General features: G+C 36.0%; 1 protein-coding gene across 1 annotated transcript; it reads right to left on the reverse strand.

Annotated features, from left to right (window-relative positions):
- Positions 1–1,521: 1,521 nt before the first annotated feature.
- LOC131155525 (probable xyloglucan glycosyltransferase 6) lies at positions 1,522–19,891 on the reverse strand. The gene is made up of 5 exons (XM_058108731.1): positions 18,786–19,891; positions 11,208–11,516; positions 8,387–8,677; positions 8,190–8,303; positions 1,522–2,789 (listed from the first exon to the last, which is right to left on the reverse strand). Exons 1-5 carry the CDS (start codon positions 19,494–19,496, stop codon positions 2,151–2,153), a joined length of 2,064 nt encoding a protein of 687 aa, XP_057964714.1. The 5' UTR covers positions 19,497–19,891; the 3' UTR covers positions 1,522–2,150.
- Positions 19,892–24,556: the final 4,665 nt, after the last annotated feature.

The raw sequence follows: 24,556 nt of genomic DNA on the forward strand, positions 1-24,556 counted from the left end.
TTTTTCTTTTTATTTCATTTGTTTTTCTCTCAATTGTATTAGACTACAACTTGCATAGTTCTAAAAATATGAAGGATATGGCACAAATGAACTTAAAATGAGAGAGACTATTAATTTTAGGCTACTGCCCAAGTGATACCCACTCGTCCTGGTAAGTCAACCAACCTAAGCATTTACCGAGGTGGTCAAATGCCCAATTTTGGTAGACTGATAAGCCGAAGCAAAATGTCTAGGCAGTCGGCCGCTCAATATTGGTAGGTCGACCAACCAAGCTAAAAAGCTTGAGCAATTGATCAATCTTACTTTTCAAAAACTCCAACGATTAATTTTATACTCTAATTATATATAATTTTTAAGTGCTAAAACTCTTTCCTCTCTCATTAAATCACTTTGTGCTTGAATTTGTTTACCTCAAGGAACTCACTCAAAACTCATGCTATAATCTTATATATCCTATGAAAAATATCATTACGCTTCAAATTTACAAATTTATGCTTGTGAGGATAATTTTCGTTTGTATTCATTTTTGTATTTGATTTCCTTACCTCCATCTAAAATAATGTGTAAGTGGTGACCTAGAGTAACAAGATAGTTGGCCTTGAGAGAGCTGACATAAACGGAAGTAGTCCGGTCACTATAAAAAAGCTTGCATTTCTCTCTCACTATACTTCTTATTTTAAATGGTTAATATTTGTGTATTTGGTTGAATTTTATTTAACATTATTCAAATTTGGTACCGATCATTTAGTGTTTATTAAAACTCAAAGCACTTGGCCTGACACATACATTGATGTCATAAGTTAAAATTGTACTTGCCTATGACCATAATAATCATGTGTTCAGTATGTGAAAGACTATCATCTAGATGGTAGTAATCGGGTTTGCCCCTTGAAGTTATTAATGGGTGGAGAATTTGTGGGCACTGCTCCCGTGAATTGTTAAAAATTCATCAATCCAAATTCCCATTGGCCATTACCGAGTTAAATTGAGCCACGTAGTGTGTATGTTGATTAGCAAGGTTCAATTCTTCATGCATTCTGCTACTCATTCAACGCCCATTTCTGCTCCATGAATCTGTTGGCTGTGGAAATCTGGCTTCTATGACTCTTTCTCTCTCTCTCTCTCTAAATTCTCAATCTCTGACCCAGTTGATCATTTGCTTTCTGCATCTTTGGCGAATGGGTAGACAGACAGATAACGCTTGTTTGGGCACATTGCATGTAATAAACTCATCGTTCTGCCCTTTCAAGGTCCATGTAAAGAAAGAACATAGCAATTTATGCCGCTGTCCAACCCCTAAAACCCCACCAATGATTCCCAAACATCTCCTTAATTTTACTAGAAAGAGTAATTAGCAGGTCACCATGATAACAGCAGGTTGGGATAAATAAAATAAAAAATAAATAACAGCTTGATGAAAACGTATATTTTGCTCATTTCTAAGTATAGACTGAAAACATTCTCAGTTTATCAGCTAGATCCCAAGCAAATGTATGAGGGAAATAAAAAAAAGTACCTCAATTCAGGAAATCCATGGCTTTTTTTGACTACTTTGTTATTACTGGGAGAAATGTAAAGATCACTTACAAATTCGGGCAATAGTAGATCAGCAGACTACTAGTTTCTTTTAGTACAATTAATTTTCAACACTTAACAAAAAATCAAAATCTATGTGATTGTACACAATCTGTCAATAACAAAAAATAAAATAACATGAAATAAAATGATGACAAATTCAATAATCTAACAATACTTGCGTCATTTGACATGGGCAAACTCGTGTACACTGCATTACACCAAATAAGCAAGCCTGATGACCACTAGCAGTTATCTGCGGTCTCAGTCACATCTCTGTTGACGCTTCAAGACTAACTTCGCATCAAGGCACTGGACTGGGCAATGATAAGGACGTAATAATCTGTTCCTTGAGGAGTAAAATAAATAAGAGTACGCGTACGAGGGAAGCAACCATTGCCAAAAAAGAATAAATTGCTTAGATATAAGTCATGAACCACCAATTGCACATATGAACAGCGAAGGTCTGATTATTGACGCTTCAAAATTGATTTCAAGGCAGTCATTGGTGTGACCTTCCATCTCCCCATCGAAATCCTGGGAAAGTGCTTGGCCAATGATGGAAATACTCATTGCTAGCTTACCTGCTCTCCAATCAAATCAAGACCAACAACCAGGAAAGTAATGCCTTGAAACAACAGGAAGTAAAAGTGAATCCCCTGAGCCGACAACAAGCTTCTCACTGATGCAGTTAACAAAATAAATGCAAGAGTAAGTTCCTTCCTGTATAAACGATTTCTTTTAGTTTTCCCAGTTTTCTTTGTCATCTCTAATTTGTTCAGCTCATCAAGGCCTGATTCTGAAGATGACCTGTGGAGATTGGGACTTTCCACTAAAGGATCAGATTCTTTTTCAGCGAAGGCAACTAGGTCCGCCTCTGATGATCTTCCCAATTTCTTTGTAACTACCCATTCATAAGAACTCCCGAATCGAAAAAGTCCTGATATCATGGCATTGAATTTGGTCACAGACATAGTGTTTTCAAAGAGAAGGTACGGGACTATAAATGGGAATGAGCGTGGTGCTGGAAGGATATTCAAGATGGACATGATTCCAGGGACATAACAGACCACCCAAGCCGGTAATTGAGCTTCTGGTAGAAACATGGTCAGAGGGAGAATAATGCAGAACAGAGTAAATGAATAGAAGGGGAGGATAAGCTTCCGAAGGAGGAAGAAAAGAAATATCAAATTGGCCTTCTTGGCTAAACTCACCTGGAATGCAAAAGAAGATAATATTAGCAAAGTATTCAAGTAATAATGTGCATATAAAAATCAGTCACCCAAGTGTCAAATTCCATTTTTTTTGGGGCAGGGGGGGGTGTGCACGTGCATGCACATGCACATGTACAAGTCCATGTGTGAATGTGTGGATGCAAAAATATGCTTTCACAGAACATTTACAGCAGCTAGCTCCTCTAGTTTCCCTGGTCCCAATATGAACTAACAACTCAAGGTTTTGACTAAATCTATTAGATAGCACCAACAATTTGGAATGCCAAAAAAACAGAAAAGAGAAAACAAACAACATTTATTTGCCAGGTGCAAATGAACCAACCCCAAACCCAACCACAAAAGTATAGAAAACAAAACAACACAAAATAAAAGATCCAAAAAGAAAGATAAAAAGTGTAAACTTGTTACAAGCATAAAACATTGCATTTGACAAAAGTATACCTAGTTTTTAATTTGTTCATATAAAATTACCCATATAAAGGCTATTATTAAGTACAATATTATATTTTAAAAAATATTTTTATTTTCCAAAAGTCCCTCAGATGGATCACTCTTAGTCAAATAGTACAACAACAACAACAACAAAATCAAACCCTAAGTCCCACTAAGTGGAGTCTCGGCTATATGAATCATTTTCCGTCAATTTATGCTATCATGGACCATTTCTTTCGACAGATGCAAGGACATTAAATCCTTACTCACTATCTCCTCCCAAGTTATTTTAGATCTACCTCTACCCCTTCTACAGCCCCCCACAGTAACTAACTCACTCTTCCTCACTGGCACACTATGTGGCCTACGTTGCAAATGTCCATACCATTTAAGTCATCCCTCCCTTATCTTATCTTCTATAGGAGCTACACCTAACTTACCGCGAATATGTTTATTTTTTAATTTATCTTTCAATGTTATATCACTCAACCATCTAAGCATTCTCATCTCGACAACTTTTACTTTTTGGATATTATGTTTCTTCATCGCCCAACATTCTGATCTATATAGTATAGATGGTCTTGTACCTGTCCTATAAAACTTCCCTTTTAATTTCAAGGGTATTCTACGATCACAAAGCACACTTGAAGCAATTCTTCATTTTACCCAACCTGCTTTAACTCTATGCATTACATTATCTTCAACTTCTCCTTCAGTTTGCATAATAGATCCAAGATATTGAAATCTACAAGTGCTATTTATTTTTTCTTCATCAAGTTTAACTTTATCTCCAATATTCCTCCTACCATTACTAAAGTTACATTTCATATATTCAGTCTTATTTCTACTTATCCTAAAGCCTCTAGATTCTAAAGCTTCTCTCCATAATTCTAACTCAACCTCTACTCTGTCCCCAGTGTCATCAATTAATACAATATCATATGCAAACAACATACACCATCGAACCTCCTTTTGAATACTCGTAGTCAATTGGTTCATCACTAAAGCAAAAAGATAAGGGCTCAAAGCAGATCCTTGATGTACACCTATGGTGATTGGAAATTCTCTAGTTTCTCCATCTATAGTCCTTACACTAGTCATTACTCCATCGTACATATCCTTAATGACATCAATATACCTACTACATACACCCTTACACCATAGAACTTCCCTACATATCCTATCATATGTTTTCTCTAGGTCAATAAATATCATACGCAAGTCCCTTTTTTTCCCCTACACTTTTCATTAATCTTCTTAAAAGATATATAGCTTCTGTGGTAGATCTCCCAATCATAAAACCAAATTGATTTTCTGAGACCTTCATTTCTAAACTTAATCTTTGTTCAACTACCCTTTCCCATAGTTTCGTCGTATGACTCATAAGTTTAATTCCACGATAGTTATTACAATTTTGAAAATCTCATTTATTTTGTATATAGGTGTTAAAGTGTTTTTCCTCCATTCATCTATCATTTTCTTAATTTTTATAATTGTATTAAATAAATTAGCTAACCATATAATTCTGTTATCCCCTAAGCATTTCCAAACTTCAATTGGGATGTTATCTGGTCCTGTAACTTTCCTATTTTTCATTTTTTAGTACAAACTTAACTTCGTTAACTCTAATTTTGCAAATAAATCTCATATTTTTAATATTTTCCTCATTTGACAATTCTAAGTTTAATTCTTCTATTTGATTTTCATTAAACAACTTACTAAAGTAACTTCGGTATCTTTCTTTAATATCTTCGTCCTTAACTTAGACAATATCATCCTCACTTTTTATACATTTTACATTTCCTAAATCCTTATTCTTCCTTTCTCTAGCTTTAACAAGTTTAAATATATCTCTTTCCCCATCTTTTGCCTCAATTAACGTTAAATTTTCTCATGTATTAAAATTTTGTCAGCTCTAAATTAGACAACAAACTATTTAGCGATCTTGATTAGGATATTCTCTTATTTCATTGTACTAAAAAAATATATTATATAAAAAATTACAAATGCATAAAAATGTAAAAATATATTATGTTCAACAAAAATAACAACTTTCTAAAATAAAGCCTAGTTGTATCAACAATCATATCATAGCTTCTATGCCTACGCGACTCTTGATTTTTGAGTACCCTAATTAAATGAGCCTATCACATTAGAGCCTACTAATAACAATAGTTACCAGTCGGACAAGTTCATAAATACTAAACCCTGACTTCCCTTGAATTTTCTTATGCTGGCAAGTGCTGTCTCACCTGACTTCTCAACTCTACAAAAGAGTACAAACATAATTGTCTATGATCAAGCATCCACTCTTGGATTTACATTCTGATAAGGGGTTATAGTTTTAATACTTAGGCTTTTATTAAAATCTACTGAGAAGATAACGTCACATAGGTATAAAAAGAATACAGAGTTAACAGATGATTCAGATAAAATAATACAATAATCAATCATATAATGAAATTTAAATTTTTTATATAAGAATTAAGTATCAGTATAGGACACCATTTTAAAATGCCAATTTAAAAAATAGAATCCATTGGTGCAATATGTTATAAAATATTAACTTCAGTTCTATAAAAGAAAATATAATATGTAGATGCACTAAATGACCTCCAGTGACATTACTCTAATTTACATATAAAAAAAATTAAGTTCAACAAAGCATTATCAATTTGTTTGAAAAACTATAATATGTAGATGCACTAAAGGACCTCCAGTGATATTATTATAATTAATAATGAAAAAAATAAAAAACTTAAGTTCAACAAAGTATTATCAATTTGTTTAAAATACATTAAACCAACACTTGACAATTATCAGTTTATATATAAAGTAAAGTATTTAGGCAATCTTTTAAAATTTAAATCCAAATTTCAAATAATAAAATATTTCACAATTCATGTAATCAAACAAACAACCATTAATATTTTAAATACTAACCAAAACCATGAAAAATGCAATGAAAGAGTACAATTTCAAGATACCCTGTATTAGACATTTACCAATTATGAAAATTAATTAAATTTTTTTTATGTTGTTCCTATATCTTGTTTAATATTGTGTTTCTAAATATGAATTTTAGCTTCTAAGATAAAATAGAAATATTAATTTATAATACTAAAGTATTCACTTGTATAGAATAGCTAGGAGCAGTAATTCTGTGCAGCCTCTTTTGTAAATTGGCACTTAAGTCACTTGGCATTTATTTCAAAAATAAAAATTCACCATAATTGAATTTCTCATGTTTTGGGCTTACAATCTACATTCAGCTTTCTTTCCTATTTCTACTTTTTATTTATTTTTAAATAAAAATCATTTAAAAATGATTGCCACCTATTATGTTTTTAAAAAAATGACCAAGTGGTCCTGTCATAAGGAGAGTACTAATATTGCATAGACTCCTGCCTTTCCTCTCTCACTTGTAAAATCTCATGTGTGATGCACATAACAAATTTTCTAGAAGAAAAAAAAAACACTACACAAATAGGAAGAGGTGTCTATCCCAGATACACACGTTTTTAATACAAGTACATTCAATTTGTTGGGCTCTTACTAATGTTTTCTATGATGTCCAACAAAGGTTTGACTTAGTTCCTTTGAATGACCGTTGACCTATTGGTATTGCATTAGGTCCTTAGAGAGAATCAGCAAATAAGAGCATTCTAAACATTGATATTCCCACAGTGAATTTCGTAAAGCACGGATCATAATATTACCCAAGAAAGAGGAGAATGTGTAGTTATGAACAGATGTTATTTTAAGAAGAAATACTAGGAGTGAGCATTATGAAATTCATATCCAAAAGGTTCTATGCTTTGAATGGGGTCAACAATGGCAATATCAAATGGTGAGTAGGGGGTTGAGAAGTGGCCCTAGAGGGTAGACTGATTTTCCATCATAGCTGTTGTTTCATCACTGTGTCAGACTAATTTTCATTTTGAAACATCAAAAATCCATTTAATTTTGGAGGTGCAATGGTAAAAGCAGACATTTCAGGATTGCAACAGCAAAACTGGATTACTTATAACTGGTTACTTTCCAAGCACATATGCTTACAGTAACCTTGAGTTTTTAGAAGATACACTTTGTAAAAACAATTCCCCAGTTCCCACTCCTTGCTCACTCACGTGCATCTGCAGTCCATACTCAATACATATATACATTTGAATAAAAATAATTTGACATTCATTACTCTTCCCTCTTGCAATTCTTAAAACTACAAAGCTTACTGCCATGTTTTAACAACTTCCATACATAAAAATTTTCTCAAACATTGCTATTAATTTTCAGCAACAATGACAACAACTACAACAGCAAACCTTAGCTCAACCTTAGGCTTTGTTTGCTAGCATCAATCTTTCTCCAATCAATTCCATATTGGACAAATAGGGCATTTGGTCTAGTGGTGTGATTCTTGCTTCGGGTGTTAGAGGGGCTGAGTTCAATTCTTGAAATGTCATCTTACTGTGGAGGCTTTTGCTATTCTATTGACTCTAAGCCTGTAACAAAATGTTTTATAAAGGTAGAAAAGAAGTTACTAGGTGCCTGTCAAACCACAGGAGAACGTTGCTTAGGATCAAAAGAGTTCATGTACCCACCCCACATAGGATGCTTTCAGGTTTTGTTGTTTTTGTTGCTTTTTTCTTTTTGTTGTAATAGGACGCATTTAACATGTATCATGTTCATGTTATAATAATCTAACAAAATTTTGACATTCATTGTCATTTACCTAACACAGTCTTCTCCTTTCTCCAAAGTTGGGACTTGTGAAAGATAAAGTACTTGCGCACAACACAACTAGAGTAGGTTTTCTTTAGATATCTCCAGTATTTTTCTTAAACAGAAAATTTTGAGACTAATTTCCGTGATCTTCCTGAAGGCAAAATAAGTTAAATTATCATCAATTATCATCAGAGAAAAGATTACTAAATGAAAATTACATACCTTTGAATGAAGTATGTCAAAGAAGCACAAGCGAAACAATTGCATTGGACCCGAATGCCAGCGGTGTTGCTGTTTCTTGTATGCCTCATAAGATTCTGGTAGTTCACAAAGGCACTGAAGAAAAAAAAGGTTATGTTTCAACCTCATATCATACAAATCAACTGCAAGAAGAAATCTTAAAATATCAAGATAATAACCTTAACATCATCCAAATATATGAACTTCCATCCACAAAGGTGAGCACGAACAGCAACATCCATGTCCTCAACAGTTGTTCGTTCCAACCACCCACCACAGTCCTCAAGTGCTTTGATTCTCCATACACCAGCAGTTCCGTTGAAACCAAAAAAGTTGATGAACACACCATTGACCTGTTGTTCAACTTCAAAGTGAAAGGACAAGTTTATGTTTTGCAATCTCGTAAGCAAGTTTTCATCCTTATTTACGAAGGCCCATCTTGTTTGAACCAATGCCAGATCATCATTCCCCTTCAATAAGAAAGAAAAACAATTAAAGTCAGAAATAGGAAAAGGACCTGCAATTGACTCATTGTCTTCTCATAATTTATGATCTTTCTTGCGCATGTGCATGTGGTTCTATTGACAAAGCAAAATGGAATTGATAAATCTGAGAGGATAGAGAATGCTGAATAATCCCCAAAAAATGATTATATTAGCAAGTGAGAAGTAACAAGTCAAAATCAAGATATTGATATCATCAAAGACATTTCTAAGGGTCTCATAACTAGTGTGGATACTTTTTAACCAAAAAACACAAAAATTAAGAAAGCAGAAACCAAAAAACAAGGAAAAAGAAAAATAACAGATAGTTTCCATAACTTTAGCAAACATGGAGAATAAAATTGGAGTTCAAAAATTTTAACATGAACTACATCTATGAATGAAATTAATAGCTCACATTGAGTAAGATTTTTCTCGAGGTATGTTTTTACAGACAAAGCAATTCTCATGCCATCGTATAAACTGATTTAAAAAAAAAAAAAAAAAACATAGCAGTGTTCACAGAAGGTAGATTAAGCAACTCAAAAAAAACAAGCAAAGATTTTTCCACCAAGATTATTGCTAGAGTTTCCAGGATTATCCTATGCATGGATTTTTTCCCTAGGGAAGTGGGAAAAGGAATCGGTCATTTCCTTGGTATCCCCAACAAAATTGCAGGTTTAATTACCACAACAGTATCACAAAACCCCAAGTTCATTACTCTTTCCTTTTTCCCTCTGGATGAAAACAGGAAGGAGGAGAGGATAGGTCCATGGCAAACCTCCCTAGGTTTGACCATAAGAGATGAGCTCCTACAAACTAAGGTAAACCAACGCCAAGAGGAAACTAGACACCATGGCCCTTACCTTACATTCCAATCTAGGGCATAAGCACTCCCTTCAGGGGGTCGAGCCATATCTTGACCTTAATTCTACCAACAGCATGGTGGCATTGAGTATAAAGCCTAAGATCAGTGTCAAGCTAAAATTTAGGCATGCTAATGCTCCCAGTATTACAATGAAAAGAACAAAATACAAAAACCCTCCATTCTCCAAACCAATCTAAGCAAGACCTTTTACAAAGCCACCATCACTAGTGGTGCTCTATCATTTCTCAAACAAGTCATGTACATAAGTGTACGACAAATATTTTAATCCTATACCTATAAGAATCAACTCCAATCTGAAACCCAAAGAGGCATAGAACTCACATTATTTTTCAATTATAAATTTATAATTATAACCATTTTAAATTCAAAGCCCAGTTTATATAATATAATTGCTGGGTCTAAATTTTTTTTTAACATATAAGAACAATAAAGCTTACAAGTTTATTGTATGTTTTATGCCTACGAGATTAAAGAAGCATATCATATTACAAGCGTTATATTGTCTCAATAGTTTATTACATGTGACAGAGGAAATGTGAGAAAATGCATAAATTTTCTGTTAATAGCAATTTAAAACCAATAAAGAGTTTATACCCCTGCTAAACAATGTAAGTAAGTTGAACTTAAGTTTCCAAAACATATTAAAAATCTTTTCCAAAAGAGTTAAGGGCTTCAAACATGCAACCAACACACATAAGGTTATGTGCGCTAAAAACTGCTTCCTGCTATGTTAACATCTGCTAGTCTCGCTTTTCTGCTACACCCATTACCATTATACTACCCTACTTGCCACCACTATTTAAAACCATGGATAGGAAATTCCTATTGCCACATAAAGCTTGGCTTCCTCAACTAACTCAATCTGCATTGAGCCTATTCACATGTAATACTAAAATGGCACAAGGAGACAATGCTCATGACTGACCGTGAGATAAATCATGGCAATTGTCAAGACTTGAATTTACATGTAGTCATACTCAAGACTTGAACCTAAGAATTGTGGATGATGGATGGCAATGGCCATTGTATATTCAGAATTGTGGAGTGACGAGATCTAGAAACAGTAATAGAATACAACATACCTGCACTGAGGGGCTATGATTGAGACCAGAAATTGAACATTTGCGCTTGAAAATCTAAAACGTTTACCATTGCACAAAAATCATAATAGTCTGATGGGATGATAGAATCATACAACTTCACAAAGAAAAAAGAAAAAGAAAAAACAATTCACCAAAAATTTTCATGAAAAAATTTAATTGCATTGACATGAAGAAGACAATTCTGGATAAATTTTCCTTCTAAATATTGTTGATATATATTATATAATCAATTTGCATCACAATATTTGATGGTTGACAAAGGTAAATAATGAAATCATCAAACCTCAAGCAAGGTCAAGTGGTCAAACTTATTCATCAAATGTTAAGGGAGATCCTCATAACTATAAGAGAACTCAATGGAAGTTAATTGTAACTCTCTGAAATATGTTTATCATATGCATGCATGACCTGAAAATTTTAAGATTTCCATTTTATATATCATATTTTGATGCCCCCAACTTAAATTCTAAAATATCTTAAGCCAACAAAGAGGAAAAGGAATATTAAAATAGTGTTATTCAATTACCTTGAAATAAGGAATAGTTTTCTTCAAGAAATCAGGCCCCGGTTGAAAATCAGCATCAAATATTGCAACAAATTCATAGTCCTTTACATAATCGCAGTTCATAGCAGATTTGAGATTTCCTGCCTTATAGCCTGTGCGTATAAGACGATGCCTATACAATATGCGTACACCCCTCTGCTGCCATTTTTGAACTTCTGCTTTGATGAGGAGTTGAACGTCCAAATCATCAGAATCATCCAGAACTTGAACAAGCATTTTTTCCTTCGGCCAATCTTGGATACACACTGCAGCAATGGATTGTTGGTAGACCTGGCACCCGCAAGGATTAGTCATAACTTTTTTGGGAACCCAGATAAAGGAGAATAATAAATAAATAATAATAATTCAAAGTCAAAAATGGCCCACAATTTTTTTTTATAGTAAAAGAAGAATTTCATTAATAGATTAAATATATACAACCAAGAGATATCTCCTTAGTAAAATCTGGAAGGATCCAGATAAAAAAAACAAAGAAAAAAACGTAAAACTAAACAGAGACAAAAAACCATCAGACTAACAATCCAGCACAAAGCGCCAATCACACAGAGTATCATAAAAGCTCACCCCCTTAAAATTCCCACACACCCGAGAGAAGCCAAATAATGTATATTTTCCTAAACCAACAGATGTGACGACTTCTTCCCTAAAAAATTACACACATTACACTCCATCCACAACCCCCAAAGTATAGCAAAAAAGGCACATTTCCAGAGTGCTGTCCTATCCTTATTCCTGCCAAAACCAACAAAAAGAACTTCCAAAAAGTCCTCCACTGCCTCTGAACCCACCCAACATCTGCCTAAAAAACCAAATAATTTGTTCCATATCCTCCAAGCATAATCACAATGTATAAAAAATGCAACGCAGATTCTGAACAATTAAAACAAAGAACACAAACGTCTGGAGGTAGAGCCTTCAAAGGTCTCCTGACCTGTAGCAAGTTATTGGTATTAATTCTATCAAGCGCAACCAACCAGATAAAAGCCTTGCTTTTAAAGGGGACTTCGGGAGAGTGGGGGAAAATAACGGCAGATAACACATAATACAACCAAACAATATTTAATTACCCACAAATGCCTTCCTGAATCTCACTTTACATTTTCTTTTAGTGTCTCCTTGCCATTTTTCCAAAGTCAACCCATGAAAGGGTGTACCTTTGGGAAAAACACACACACACACAAACAGAGAAATTTTTGTATAATATTTTATTTATAATTGATCACATATTTCAAGAACACGGCATCACCAGCACCAGAATCAAGGTCTTGGTATTTTCTTTCACACAGTTTATGACACATACTTTTCCATATCATTGTATAATTGATACAGAAATAAGAGACAAATGTGACATGAAAAAAATGGCAGTTAATTACTCAACTCCTCTAATTTTTCCCAATAATAAATATTATGTGTTTTCTCACCAGATAAAAATCTCTCCTGTCTTCGTTAAGTTTCCTCTCTTCAAAACCTCCTTACAGCGAGCATAAACCTTTCGACTCCTCAAATTGTCCAAATTGGCTCCCTCCTTCACCAGCTAGATTTCCAACTGAGCCAAATATGAAGTCCTGATTTTCAAACTCATAAGAGCTAAGATTCTAAGCAACATAAACCCCCCTTTCATTCCTGAAACCCCACCTATTATGTTCTTCTCCTAAAGAGGAAAGCATCATCCTCTTAGAATATTAGAATAGTTTTTAGAATCCCATCTTCCTACAACCTCTCCTGCTCTTTATTGTTATTGGAGCATCCCTCATAGCTGCTGAGGAAGTTATTTGAAAAGGAGCACACCTTAGAGCCAATTGGAACACCATGTCCCTTGTTCGAAGATGAGCGCAATTCATCTTGCTTCTGCTCTGAAAGGTACTGATCTCCCATAGCCTCACAGGTCTTAAGAGGAAGGGCTTCCATATGATTAGGGAACTTTAAAGGCTTTTGGGTCTGCCATCAAATGTCCAGTCTATATATAGCCCCGCTTTTTCCCTTTCTCTCTACCCAAGCCCATTGTTGAGTCATAAGACTGCTCTTGGGTCTCTTTAACCAACAAGCCCAACAAAGATTTTAAAAGGCTTTTATTATTTTCAAACAGCCAGCCTAAGTCTACACTGATCGACAATGACCCAGGCCCAGCCCACTCAATCTTTGTTATCCCGTCATCCATGCAAGGGATCCAAGTTGCATCTAGTCTCAACTATCAACCGGAACCATTGCCCTTATCGCTGTTGATTGCTCATACATAGCTGACTAAAAGAACTCCTGCATTTTCCCCCACAACAAACAAAGACCACCTCCTGTGCACTCTTAGAAACCAATCGACCTCCACAATCACCTATGCTTTCAGATACAATCTAACTCTAGGAACAATTTTAATAAATTTTCTCACTATCTGCTCCAATAGAGCTTGACCAACAAAAGCACTCCAGAGCAACGAAAGCATCCCCAAATCAAGAACACCCGTCACCTTTTGGTCCTTCAGCAACAAAAATGGAATAGCTTTTGCCCTCCATCCATGCCCTAATTCCATTAATTTCCCTGCCCTAGTTGCATGAATCCCCATCCAGCAATCAACATAACCCACTCGGAACCTTGAAAAGCCCTTGCTCAACCCAACAAGAGATGAGAACCCCTGAGAAGACCATGATGTTGCCACTGAAGAGAATCAAACCCACCAATTGCACTTACAATTCTTATCAAAAACAAAGAAACAGCCTTCCCTACTTATCCAATTTAAAATTGAAGGACCTCCCTTCAATCTGGACTAAGCATACCCCCATCATCAATTCTTATTGACAGCATGGTATCAAATGACAGAGAGATGAGCAATCAGAAGACTTGGCACAAGAGAGAAAATCATGCGAGAGAAGAGCGTTTTTACTCATGGTTCCACAATCAACAAAGAGAAAGATTACATAAAGAAGATAAACATTAAATAGCTTACATGTTAATTAAAAATTAAAAAGCATAAGTCACTATTATATGCTTTTGGCATTGTTGATAAACCAATTAATAAAAATATTACTGAAAAAAAAACAACAACAACAACAAGTGCCAATTCTAACACCAATTGCACTAGCATGTACAACTCTTAGCAATAGTGCTCTAGCACCACCACCAACAACTAAATCATGCCCCAACAAGTGGACTGTTGGAACTCGGGAGATGGAACCACAAAACTAAGCATCATAAGATGTCGCTTGTATAATCAGGCAAGGACTGTTGACTCAATAGATGTGATACAAAAATAAGTAATGAGGCGAAGCATTTTACCCTTGATAAGGCGAGGTGTAATCATCAAGGCGTTGAGGTGTAAGCCCTTTGGGAATTTAATTTTTTATTAAAAATATATATAAATAAGTTAAAAGTATTAAACTTTATATAAAATTTATTTTAATAAAATTCATTATATAGTTTTAAACCCTAAATAACTTAAAGCAGGGCTAAAATCAGTATTTCAAGTCCACATCTCAGCACGTGTGCTTTTCTTCGTTGAAAAGAACCATGCGTCCCTAACATATATATATATATACATATATATATATATATATAAAAACTCCACACTAGATCCCATTCCCACATCTCTCCAACCTTTTGTCTCTCTTGACTCTCGTCCCTCGGCATCTCTTCAATCTTCTCGTCTCTCTCTCTCACACACATTTTCTTCTCAGACCCATGATCTCTTTCTGTCGAATAATCTCCAAATGCAATGGAAGAGATGTTATGCTTTGGAACATAGGTCCTTGAATACTCATCGCTACTCACGAAATGAAATAGAGGTAACGAAGATGATCATCTGAAACGTTGTCGAAGGTCATGAGAGAGGATGGTTCCTCAATGGAAGCTTCGTCGGAGAGAGACGAAAGGCTGGAGGGAGTTGTCAAAGGCAGATGAAAGGCTGGAGGAGAGAAGACCTCTGCGCAAGCCGAGAGGCTGTAGGGGGGTCGCCAGAGAGAGCCGAAAGGTTGGAGGGAATTGTCGAAGATAGATAAAAGGCTAGAAGAGAGAGAACCTTTGCGCAAGAGCTTCAATCGTCGAGGGGGAGGGGTTGACGCTCGTCAAGCCCTAACAAATCTTATTTGTTTTTTTTTTTTTTTAACATTTTAAACATTATTATGCCTACTCCCAAAAGGCATACATATTCCCATCTGAGGCGTAAAAATCTCGCCTTTTGGCCTAAGGCGTACACCACAGGCCCAGAGGCAAACGCATTTTAGGAGTCTCTCATTTTAAGTTCCTCCTTCGAGCGTTTTATGCCAAAGAAGCATCAAGGCACGCCTCAAGGAACGCCTTTTAAAACACTATTTCAAACAAACCAATTATGTCTCAACTCACGAAGGGTCAGGTAGTGGAAGATGGGTGGATTCATTTAAATTAAATATAGGGAAATATTGGGTTTAAAGAGACTGCATAGCCCATCAATGCTAGTAGTTTCAACCATGGTCTTGAATTTCCACAAAATTGTTGAAATTTCAGCTGAAATTATTTTATTTAGTCACTTATGGCTAAATTATCTTTGTTTGTAAAATAAATATTACTTAACTAATTTATGAATTTCATTTATATTAACTAAATATGTTTAGTACGAATACTTTATTACAGCACCTCATACACAATATACCTACCATCGATGTTAATAAATTAATTCTAAAATTGCATTATTATGTCTATTAACCATTTCTAACGTTTCATAAAAAATTCCATTACTACAAATTTCCATCATTTTTTAAAATCAAAATTTCTGTACTTTTGAAGCTTCAAAATTTTAGTCAAAATCAAAATTTGGGACCTTCATTCAAGGAGCTATGGATGGCCCTAACTCAGAACTGCAGCCCAAAAAAGAAGACCAGGGGAGATCCAGGGATCCAGGGCTTTAACTTTGGGAGGCCCAAGCGAGTTTTTAGCCCCAGAAAGATGCTAGGGCCAAACATTCCTACTCTGTCTTCTTCTGATGAGGAGGTTCTAAAGCCTCTGCCTTCAGGCTGAGAAACAGTGAGACAGGTAGTATTTGCATGCTACAAGTTTAAGAGGATCACAACCATCTTAATTGGAATTTCCTCCTGTAACAGAATGGCTTTTGTGAGATTTGAACCAAGTTGACTAATGCATTTCCTCAGTTCAGTTCTCATTCTTGTTAATGGATTGTCTAAAGGCTTTTCCAAGTTTTTAGGGTTTGAGGCAGGGATATCCTTATCTTTTTTTTTTTTTTTTTGTTGCTATAATTCTTGTGTTGAAGATATTTAGAAGAGTGATTGAAAGGCAGTGGAGGGTTGTTCCCTTTCAGGCTACTCTGTCAGTGCTCTTAATGGAAGCTCTCTTAGCATTTCATGGCTCTTGTTTGCAGATGCTGCAAGCACTTTTGGTTGGGTGGAGAACAGTCGAGTACTCTATTTATTGTGCATTCTTCTTTCATTCAAATAGGTTTCTGACTTGAAGTGGACTAAGTGAATGGGGATCAATAATTTTGGGGAGATGATGCAAATGGTGCTCAGTTAGCTGGCACACTCATACTTGGCTTCAAAGAAGGGAAACCCCCATCCCGTACCTCAGTCCTCGGTCTCCTATTAGGGGCAGAGCACAAAAAGTTAAGGATATGATTCTTTAAGCACATGCTTGCTTGTAGTATGAAGCAATAGTAGTAATCTAAAGGATCAAGATTAATCCTAATCATGAATGCTATCTAGAATTCACACATACTTTCTGGCTCTTTTCACATTCCTTCTTTGGTTGCCAAAAATTATAATCCCTTCAAATTTTTTTCTTATGGGGTAACGCAGGGGAGAAGTTCAAATATCACCTTTTTAGAGTAAGGCAGGGTTACATTCCAATGAAAAAAAGGGCTTAGGTGTTATATCTATTATTAAGTTCAACAGGGCCCTCTAGGCTAAGGTGGCCTCAACATTTGATGATAGAAAAAGGATAATATATAGAAAAAGGGTGCATTTCAGGCACCCTACAAGGTCATATAGCTGTTGAGCTTTGGAAGTCTATCAGCAAAGGATGAGAGTTATACCATATTAGAGTTAAAATTGTGAATGGCAGAACATTCTCTTTCTTCCAGATGAGTAACTTGGTAATTTCTCCCTTACCGTCTTCCTAATTTGTTTCTGCTAGCCGCCAATGAGGCCTTGATGGATCAAAGCAAAGCTTTGTATTGGTGTTCATTGTTCGTGCAAGGTACTCATTGGATTTGGATGAATTGGATTGTTTTTTGGGCTCCCATAAGACATCAAAGTAAGAAGACCAGAGAATGATACAGTGAACCAGATATACATGAAGAACTGGAATTTTAAGGTGTCTTTTTATTACATGCATAGCTGTTAAGAGCCGTACAATTCTCAATTCAAATCATACAATTTGTATTAAGAAAGGCTTAAATCAATTCAAATCACATGGGAGAATCACAGAAGCCATGAATCAAGGTGAATCATACGATACACCTGGTGAATTAGTGAATCAAATCAAACTGTACAAGTCATAAGATTCAGATGCAACTCCTAGCACCCAACTTAAAGATTTTTTAACCTTTTTCTTTTTCCTTGGTGGCTTTCTATTTGCTATTTACATGACTTCTGTCCTCAAAGAGAGAAGAAAGAAGTCCGTCGGCCCTCTCATTCTGCACCTTTCTTTTCTGCCATTAGATAAGATTAGATGAAAACCAGAGTTAGAGAAGGAAACCAGTCTTGAGAAGAAAACCAAAGTTGATTTGGTGGGAGAGCTTTTGGTTCGCATGTTGCCCTCTCCACTCTGGATTTTAATTACTAACGAGTAGAAGCATAAATATCAAAAAAATAAATAACAAGCTCATGAGAACACAAATTACCCCACATATTTAGCATAAATTCCAGTCTTGAATCTAACTAATTTATACCAAATATGAACTTGATAAGAACAAATCAAAACAAAGTACAAGACAGCATCAAATTATACCTTAATGAAATTTCATCCATATCATGCTTATGAACTAATCAAACCCAATGCCATAAAAGAAATAAAATATAAAGCATAGGATTTAGAACATAAGCTACTAAAACTTCATCCAAAACAGATATGCAGTGATCTGAACTCTAGCCAATAAAGGCTTCAAATCTAAAGCATAGATGTACATCAAAACTCACTAAAATTTCCCTTAACTAAGTAACCAAACTAGTTGAACATGGATTGAAGACCTAAACTTAGCATTTACATAATAAGCAGCTAAAACTTCATCTGAAATGCAGATTAATCATCAAAACAAATAACGCAGGGGCTTGAAATGCAAAACATGGATTAACACAAAAAATCATTAACATTCATTTTAAACTAAAAGAATTTGTGCTTCATGGATTCAAACCCTAAAAAAATTTATACATACATACATACATACATACATACATGCATACATATATATATATATATATATATATATATATATATATATATATATCTGAGGGCCAAAAATTAAAACCTGAAGAAAAGCATTTTCATCATATATTTTCAATTTCCACACAAGTTAATCGAGTAAATCAATCGAGTTTGCGCCCAAGGTAGAAACCTACATCTTCTTACCTCCTTCTCATTGCACATTGGGATCTGCACCAGCACCATTGGGTAATCCTGTGCATTCTCGTTCTCCACGTCAGCTGAAAATTCCATTACAGCCACGGGCTTTATCCTCCGAAACTTGATCCAAAAGCACCCGAGCATCAAAACTACACGATCCACCGACTGAATCAAGAAGAGAACAATACACACATTGGTCAAACTCTGCAACGGCGGCGCCAAATAATTCGCCCTGATCTCGAGCCACTTTGCATAGACAAGCCCAACGAAGCCAAGCACCTCCGCTGACCCCACGGACGGAGGACTAAAATGCCATCCTTTGAAGTACGCTAGGAGCTCAAAGCACAACAACATCAACACAAGAATCAAAAACACTTTAATCGCTCGATACAACCGCGACTCGGATCGCGAAACCACGGGCGCGTCTTCGGATGAACTGATCCGCCGGTTCGCGGTGCGGAGAAGGGAAATGAATCCATTAGTGACCCAAGCCAGATAACCGGCTAGCTGCTGGAATCTCAAGAGGCAGACCCAGTAGAGCTGGCGCGCGCTGCGCGTTCGCTCCTTCCCGACCGTCCGATCGGCGGCGGGGCTCCGGATCTCGACCGTCAACCAGCTAGGGTTTTCGGATTTGGCAAGAAAAAGATCGCCGGCATCGTTCTTCTCTCTCTGCTTGTTCCACCATTCCTGAAACTCGTAGTTCGGAGGCCGAGACATAGAACTCTTCGCAGCTTCCCTCTCTCAGATCTCTCTTCCTCAGTGAAGCATTTCACTCTCTCTCTCTCTGAGTTTTCTGTGATCCGAAATGGAGGAACACTGCTAAAATTAGTGAGGCACCAAATTAAGCGGAAGCTGCCCTGTGTTTACATGTAATGAAGGCAGAGGGAGGGCTAATGACGTTGGCCATGTGAAGGTCAAGGGGTTTGAAATTTAGTTTAAGGATTACCACGCGAGCCACGGCCGCTAATCGCGGAGGCACGTGGCATCGCGTGAACTCAACTGCGAGTGGGGGATGGTATCTCTCTGTCTCTTCTGCCCCTCCAATCTGAGTCTACGAAATGTTTGGTTATTTTTTAAACGTGCCTACTGGCTCGTGGACTGTCTATGGAAACATTGGTGAGTCCTGAAAATAGGGTGGGAAGAAAGCAAGAGCAGTTGGAGGTGACATTGTATTCTCTTATTAAAAGTCAATGTGTTCACATTTCATTATGTAGTAATTTTGTGCTTAAATTCTAGTGTTACCTTTTGCAAAAAAAAATTGTGAAGTCTCCATAATAATCTGTAATTGTTTTAATTTGGTCACTATTTGGAGATTTTTGTTTTAGCATTTATTAAGGTCATATCACTTTGGGTTTTATTGTGAGAATCGTATGAATCCACCCACCACAGTTGCTCATTTTACATATACTTATTATAGTTAATGTTGATAAGATTGTCATATCAAATTGTATTTTTCTTTCTCGGTATTTTACGTAATTCTACCAAATGGCACAATGTCATGTGGTCATAAAAATAGTTGACCTAATAATAAAGTCACTTATGCACAGGTGTTTATCACTATTAGTTAATGTTAATGCTCATGGAAGGACAAAGCATTGACCTGTCCAATAGAGCTGCCCAACATAGTTGCCCAATCAAGAGGCCCAGTAGACTTGCCTAGCCGAGTTGCCCAGCAAACCTATCTAGCGAACTTGCCTAATCGAGCTACCTAACAGATCTCACCCAAGCACACTTGAAAAGAACGTACACAACAAACTAGTTTTACCAACTTGCCCAATGGACCTGGCTAATCGAGCTCACTCATACATTAAAGGGAAAAAAGGGTTAAGGCAAGGAGATCCCCTTTCTCCCCTCCTCTTTGTCATAGGCATGGAATACTTGTCGAGACAATTGAAAACTCTGGAAGGCGAATTATATTTCAGATTTCACCCAAGATGTGAGGAGCTGAAGGTCTCTCACTTAATATTTGCAGATGACTTAATGCTGTTCTCAAGAGGAGATGTTGCCTCAGTTGAGTTCCTTATGGAGTGCCTAAATTTATTTAGCAGATGCTCTGGGTTGACAGCTAATAACATGAAATCGAGTATTTATCAGGTAGGAATTAAACAGCAAGATTTGGAAAAGATTTTGAATTTAATTGGAGTGAACCTTGGGGAGTTTCCCTTCAGATACCTAGGAGTCCCCCTACTAGCTTCTAAATTGAATTCTACTCACTATGGTCCAGTGGTGAATCGAATAGCAAACCTTCTGAAGGGCTGGATGGGTAACTCACTGTCTTACGCAGGAAAATTGGAGGTTTTAAATTCAATAATTCAAGGGATTGAATGTTTTTAGCTGACCATCTTCCCCATCCCTCTGAATGTGTTAAACCAAATTGTGAAACTCTGCCGAGGCTTCCTGTGGGGTGGGAGGAAAAAGCCTCTGGTTGCTTGGAAAGATATTTGTGTCCCCAAAACAGAAGGGGGCTTGGGAGTTGTTGATTTGAGCTCATGGAACAAGGCTCTGCTAACCAAAACCTTGTGGAACATTCATTCAAAAAAAGACTCTTTGTGGTCAAAATGGATGCATCATGTGTATTTGAGCAATGCATCCATTTGGGAAGTGACAGCAAAGAAAGACGACTCCAATCTCTTTAAGAAACTGTTGGAGATTAGAGATAAATTGTTGGAAAAATGTGGAGATAAGAGAAATGCCACTGAACTGATGGAAAGATGGGAAGTTGACAATCACCAGTGCTACGAATTCTGGAGAAACAGAAACCAGAATGTGTCGTAGGCTAGGGTAGGGTGGTCTGGTATAGTGCTATCCTGCCCAAGCATGCATTTTGCCTCTGGTTATCTGTGAAGGGAAAGCTCCCTACTTGTGACAAAGTAACTGTTGAGGGGATGGATCATAACTGTACTTATTGCAAAGCTGGTCGCGAGACCCTTGATCATTTATTCTTTAGATGCAATTTCACAGCTGGGGTATGGAAGAAAATTAGAGAGTGGCTGGGCATAAGGAGGGAAATGAATACAATAAAGGCTGCTATAAAATGGCTACATAAAAAGGTAAAAGGAAATGGATTTTGCTCGGTTGGAAAAAGAGTTGGTTTGGCGGTTACAGTATATTCTATTTGGCATTTCAGAAATAGAAGTAGGTTTGAAGGGCATACTATTACCGGCCAGGAAATGGTCCCATTAATTCAAAAACAGATTTATAGGGCCACATTTGATAAATTTGGTATTAATACTTATGCTTAAAGTGTTGTGAATGAAGGAGGTTCTTGAGATGTAAAAGAAATGCAACTGTCCTAGGAATGCCTAGGTTTTGATGTTTGTATTTTCTGGATTTTTTTTTTTTTTTTAGTTCAATCCATTTTGATTGGCCATTAATGGCCCCTGGGAATGCCCAAGTTCTGATGTAATTTTGTTGGGAACTTGTTCCCCTTTGGACTGGGTTTGCCCAGCGGAGCTATAATTATCTATACTCGATCAATATACTTTTACCTTTGATAAAAAAAAAAAAAAATGTGGCACTTACATTGTCAACCTAAACCTGCCTTGGTCAAATTGCCCAAGTTATTCGAAGAGTGGAATAAGTGGGAACTACCCATAAAAACTACCAATAGTTGAACATGAACAAATCCACATAAACAGTGTATAACCACCTTGTCGTGGGTAGGAAGCCCACATCCGGAATGGGAAGACCATATCCACAAGGCAATTGATCAACAAAAAACCAAAGGATAAAAAGGGGACAGGCAAGAAAAGGGGGAGTTCACCCAATTATATTAAAAATTCTTGCTCTATATATATATATATATATACATTTGATCCTAGACCTATTCACTAACTTAGGCAGATATCCCCCAAAGGCCACTAGGACCTCCCAAGAGCATGTTCTTATCCTTGAAGTTCAAAAGTGATAACGATGTTAACCCCATGATTTCATGGCCTGATTTTGATGATAACAAACTACTTAAGATCCAATTACTTTGAACTTAAGTATGACAAACATGATATAAATTAGTACAAGCTTAAAGGAATCTTTAAGGACTCAAGATTTGCCAAAGCTTGAAGAAATTTCAAAACTTATTTTCTATTATATCCTATTATAATTTTGAGCAAATTTGAGTTGTAATTGTATTTGATTAAGTTTGGCACAAAACAATTAAACCAAGAAAAAGAGAAAGAAATGAGATCAAACTAGGCAATAAAGCTTGGGGCAATTGATTGGTCTACTCAGAAGCTCAAGGCTGTTGACCGGCCCCTAAAGGCGGTTGACCAATCTACCCAATTTCGGGCCTCAACGATTCATTTTCCCCTCTAATGACTAGTAAGTGATAAGCCGACTTTACTAGAAAACATGCATACCGATCATAAAATGATTAGTTTTTTGTGTCTTAGTATATATATATATATGACCCTTAGGGAAAAAAAAAAAAAAACATCTCTTTTGTTTTTTGAAAAGCTAAAGTGCTCCTCTCTCAAAACTCTCTTGTGCTTGAAAATATTCCCTTGTGTCATAACTCTTTCATCTCTTAAGAGTAATTCTTGTTGTGAGCTTACATTTGTGAATATTTCCTCTTGATGAATATTTATTTTACTCATTCAATCTTGTTTTATTGGAGTCCTTGTCTCTAGAGAGAGTAAGATTAGGCCACTTTTAAACTTGAAGATGCAGTCTAATCTACAAGAAAGGAAAAAAAGCAACGTTTATGGAGTAATTGGGGAGCAGCTCGCAAATATCATGAGAAGAAGAAGCAGAAAACACACTGGAACAAGGTTTTGGCTGTATTTAGCCATAATGGGTGGCGTTTGTGCAGTCATCAATGGCAAAATGATGGCTTGGTTTCAAAGGCAGCCATCGATGAATACTAGGAGACGAGGGATGACGACAAAGGACTCAGGCTGACCGACGATAGTGGTGTCACCACAAGCTGCCATACCAGAAGAAGAAGAAGCAATTGGTGGTTATAGATGATGAGGAGGCAACGACGACGACCAAAGGCGGAAAAGGATCGTCGGCGCTGGAGGGAGGCTGGTGGCGCAAATTTGGTATACTGCAAAAGGTTGTGGTAGCTAGGGTTTTGAAACCATAGCTGCAGTGAAGAAGAAGAAGAAGAAGAAGGCGAGGTTTTTGTTTTAAAACTAAGCCAATCAACCAATTTAGCCAAACTAGTTAACTGGTTTTCTATTTATTTAATTAATTAATTTGTTTTATTTAATTTTTTAAAATTTTCAAAAAAAATCATTAAAAATAGTATTTCATTGTTAAAAAATATGAAAAAGTGGAGAAAAGTTATTAAAACATACTTTTCCTTTTCTTTAATTTAGGTTAATTATGAATTGGTTATTTTCAATAATCTAAAATTCTTTTGCCTCTCAACAAAATAGTTTTGGGATTTCTCCTTAAAACATAGGATTTATTATAGTTCTATTTAAATTTTGAGCTAATTTAATTTATTTATTTTAATTTTACCTTATTTTTAACAATTATTAATTACTTAAATAAAAAAAATTGCAAATTTTAGATAAAAAATAGAAAATAAAAATTTATTTGTTTTTCAATAGTTTATTTGAAGGTATGTGAGCTTGCAATTTGTAGCTAAGTATGAGTTCCATTTAATTCACATAAGATGAGGTTTTGATTTGCTTTGGTTAAGTGTTATGCATGTTTCTCAATTCACTTCATGTTGCTTTTATGGAATGTGTTATTATATATATACATATCATCATCACGAGCCCAGAGTGAGTTTCATGGTAAACTGTGCATTCCATGTATAATACCTATGC

Source organism: Malania oleifera, chromosome 5 (genome assembly GCF_029873635.1).
Source record: "Malania oleifera isolate guangnan ecotype guangnan chromosome 5, ASM2987363v1, whole genome shotgun sequence".
Lineage (NCBI taxonomy): Eukaryota > Viridiplantae > Streptophyta > Magnoliopsida > Santalales > Ximeniaceae > Malania > Malania oleifera.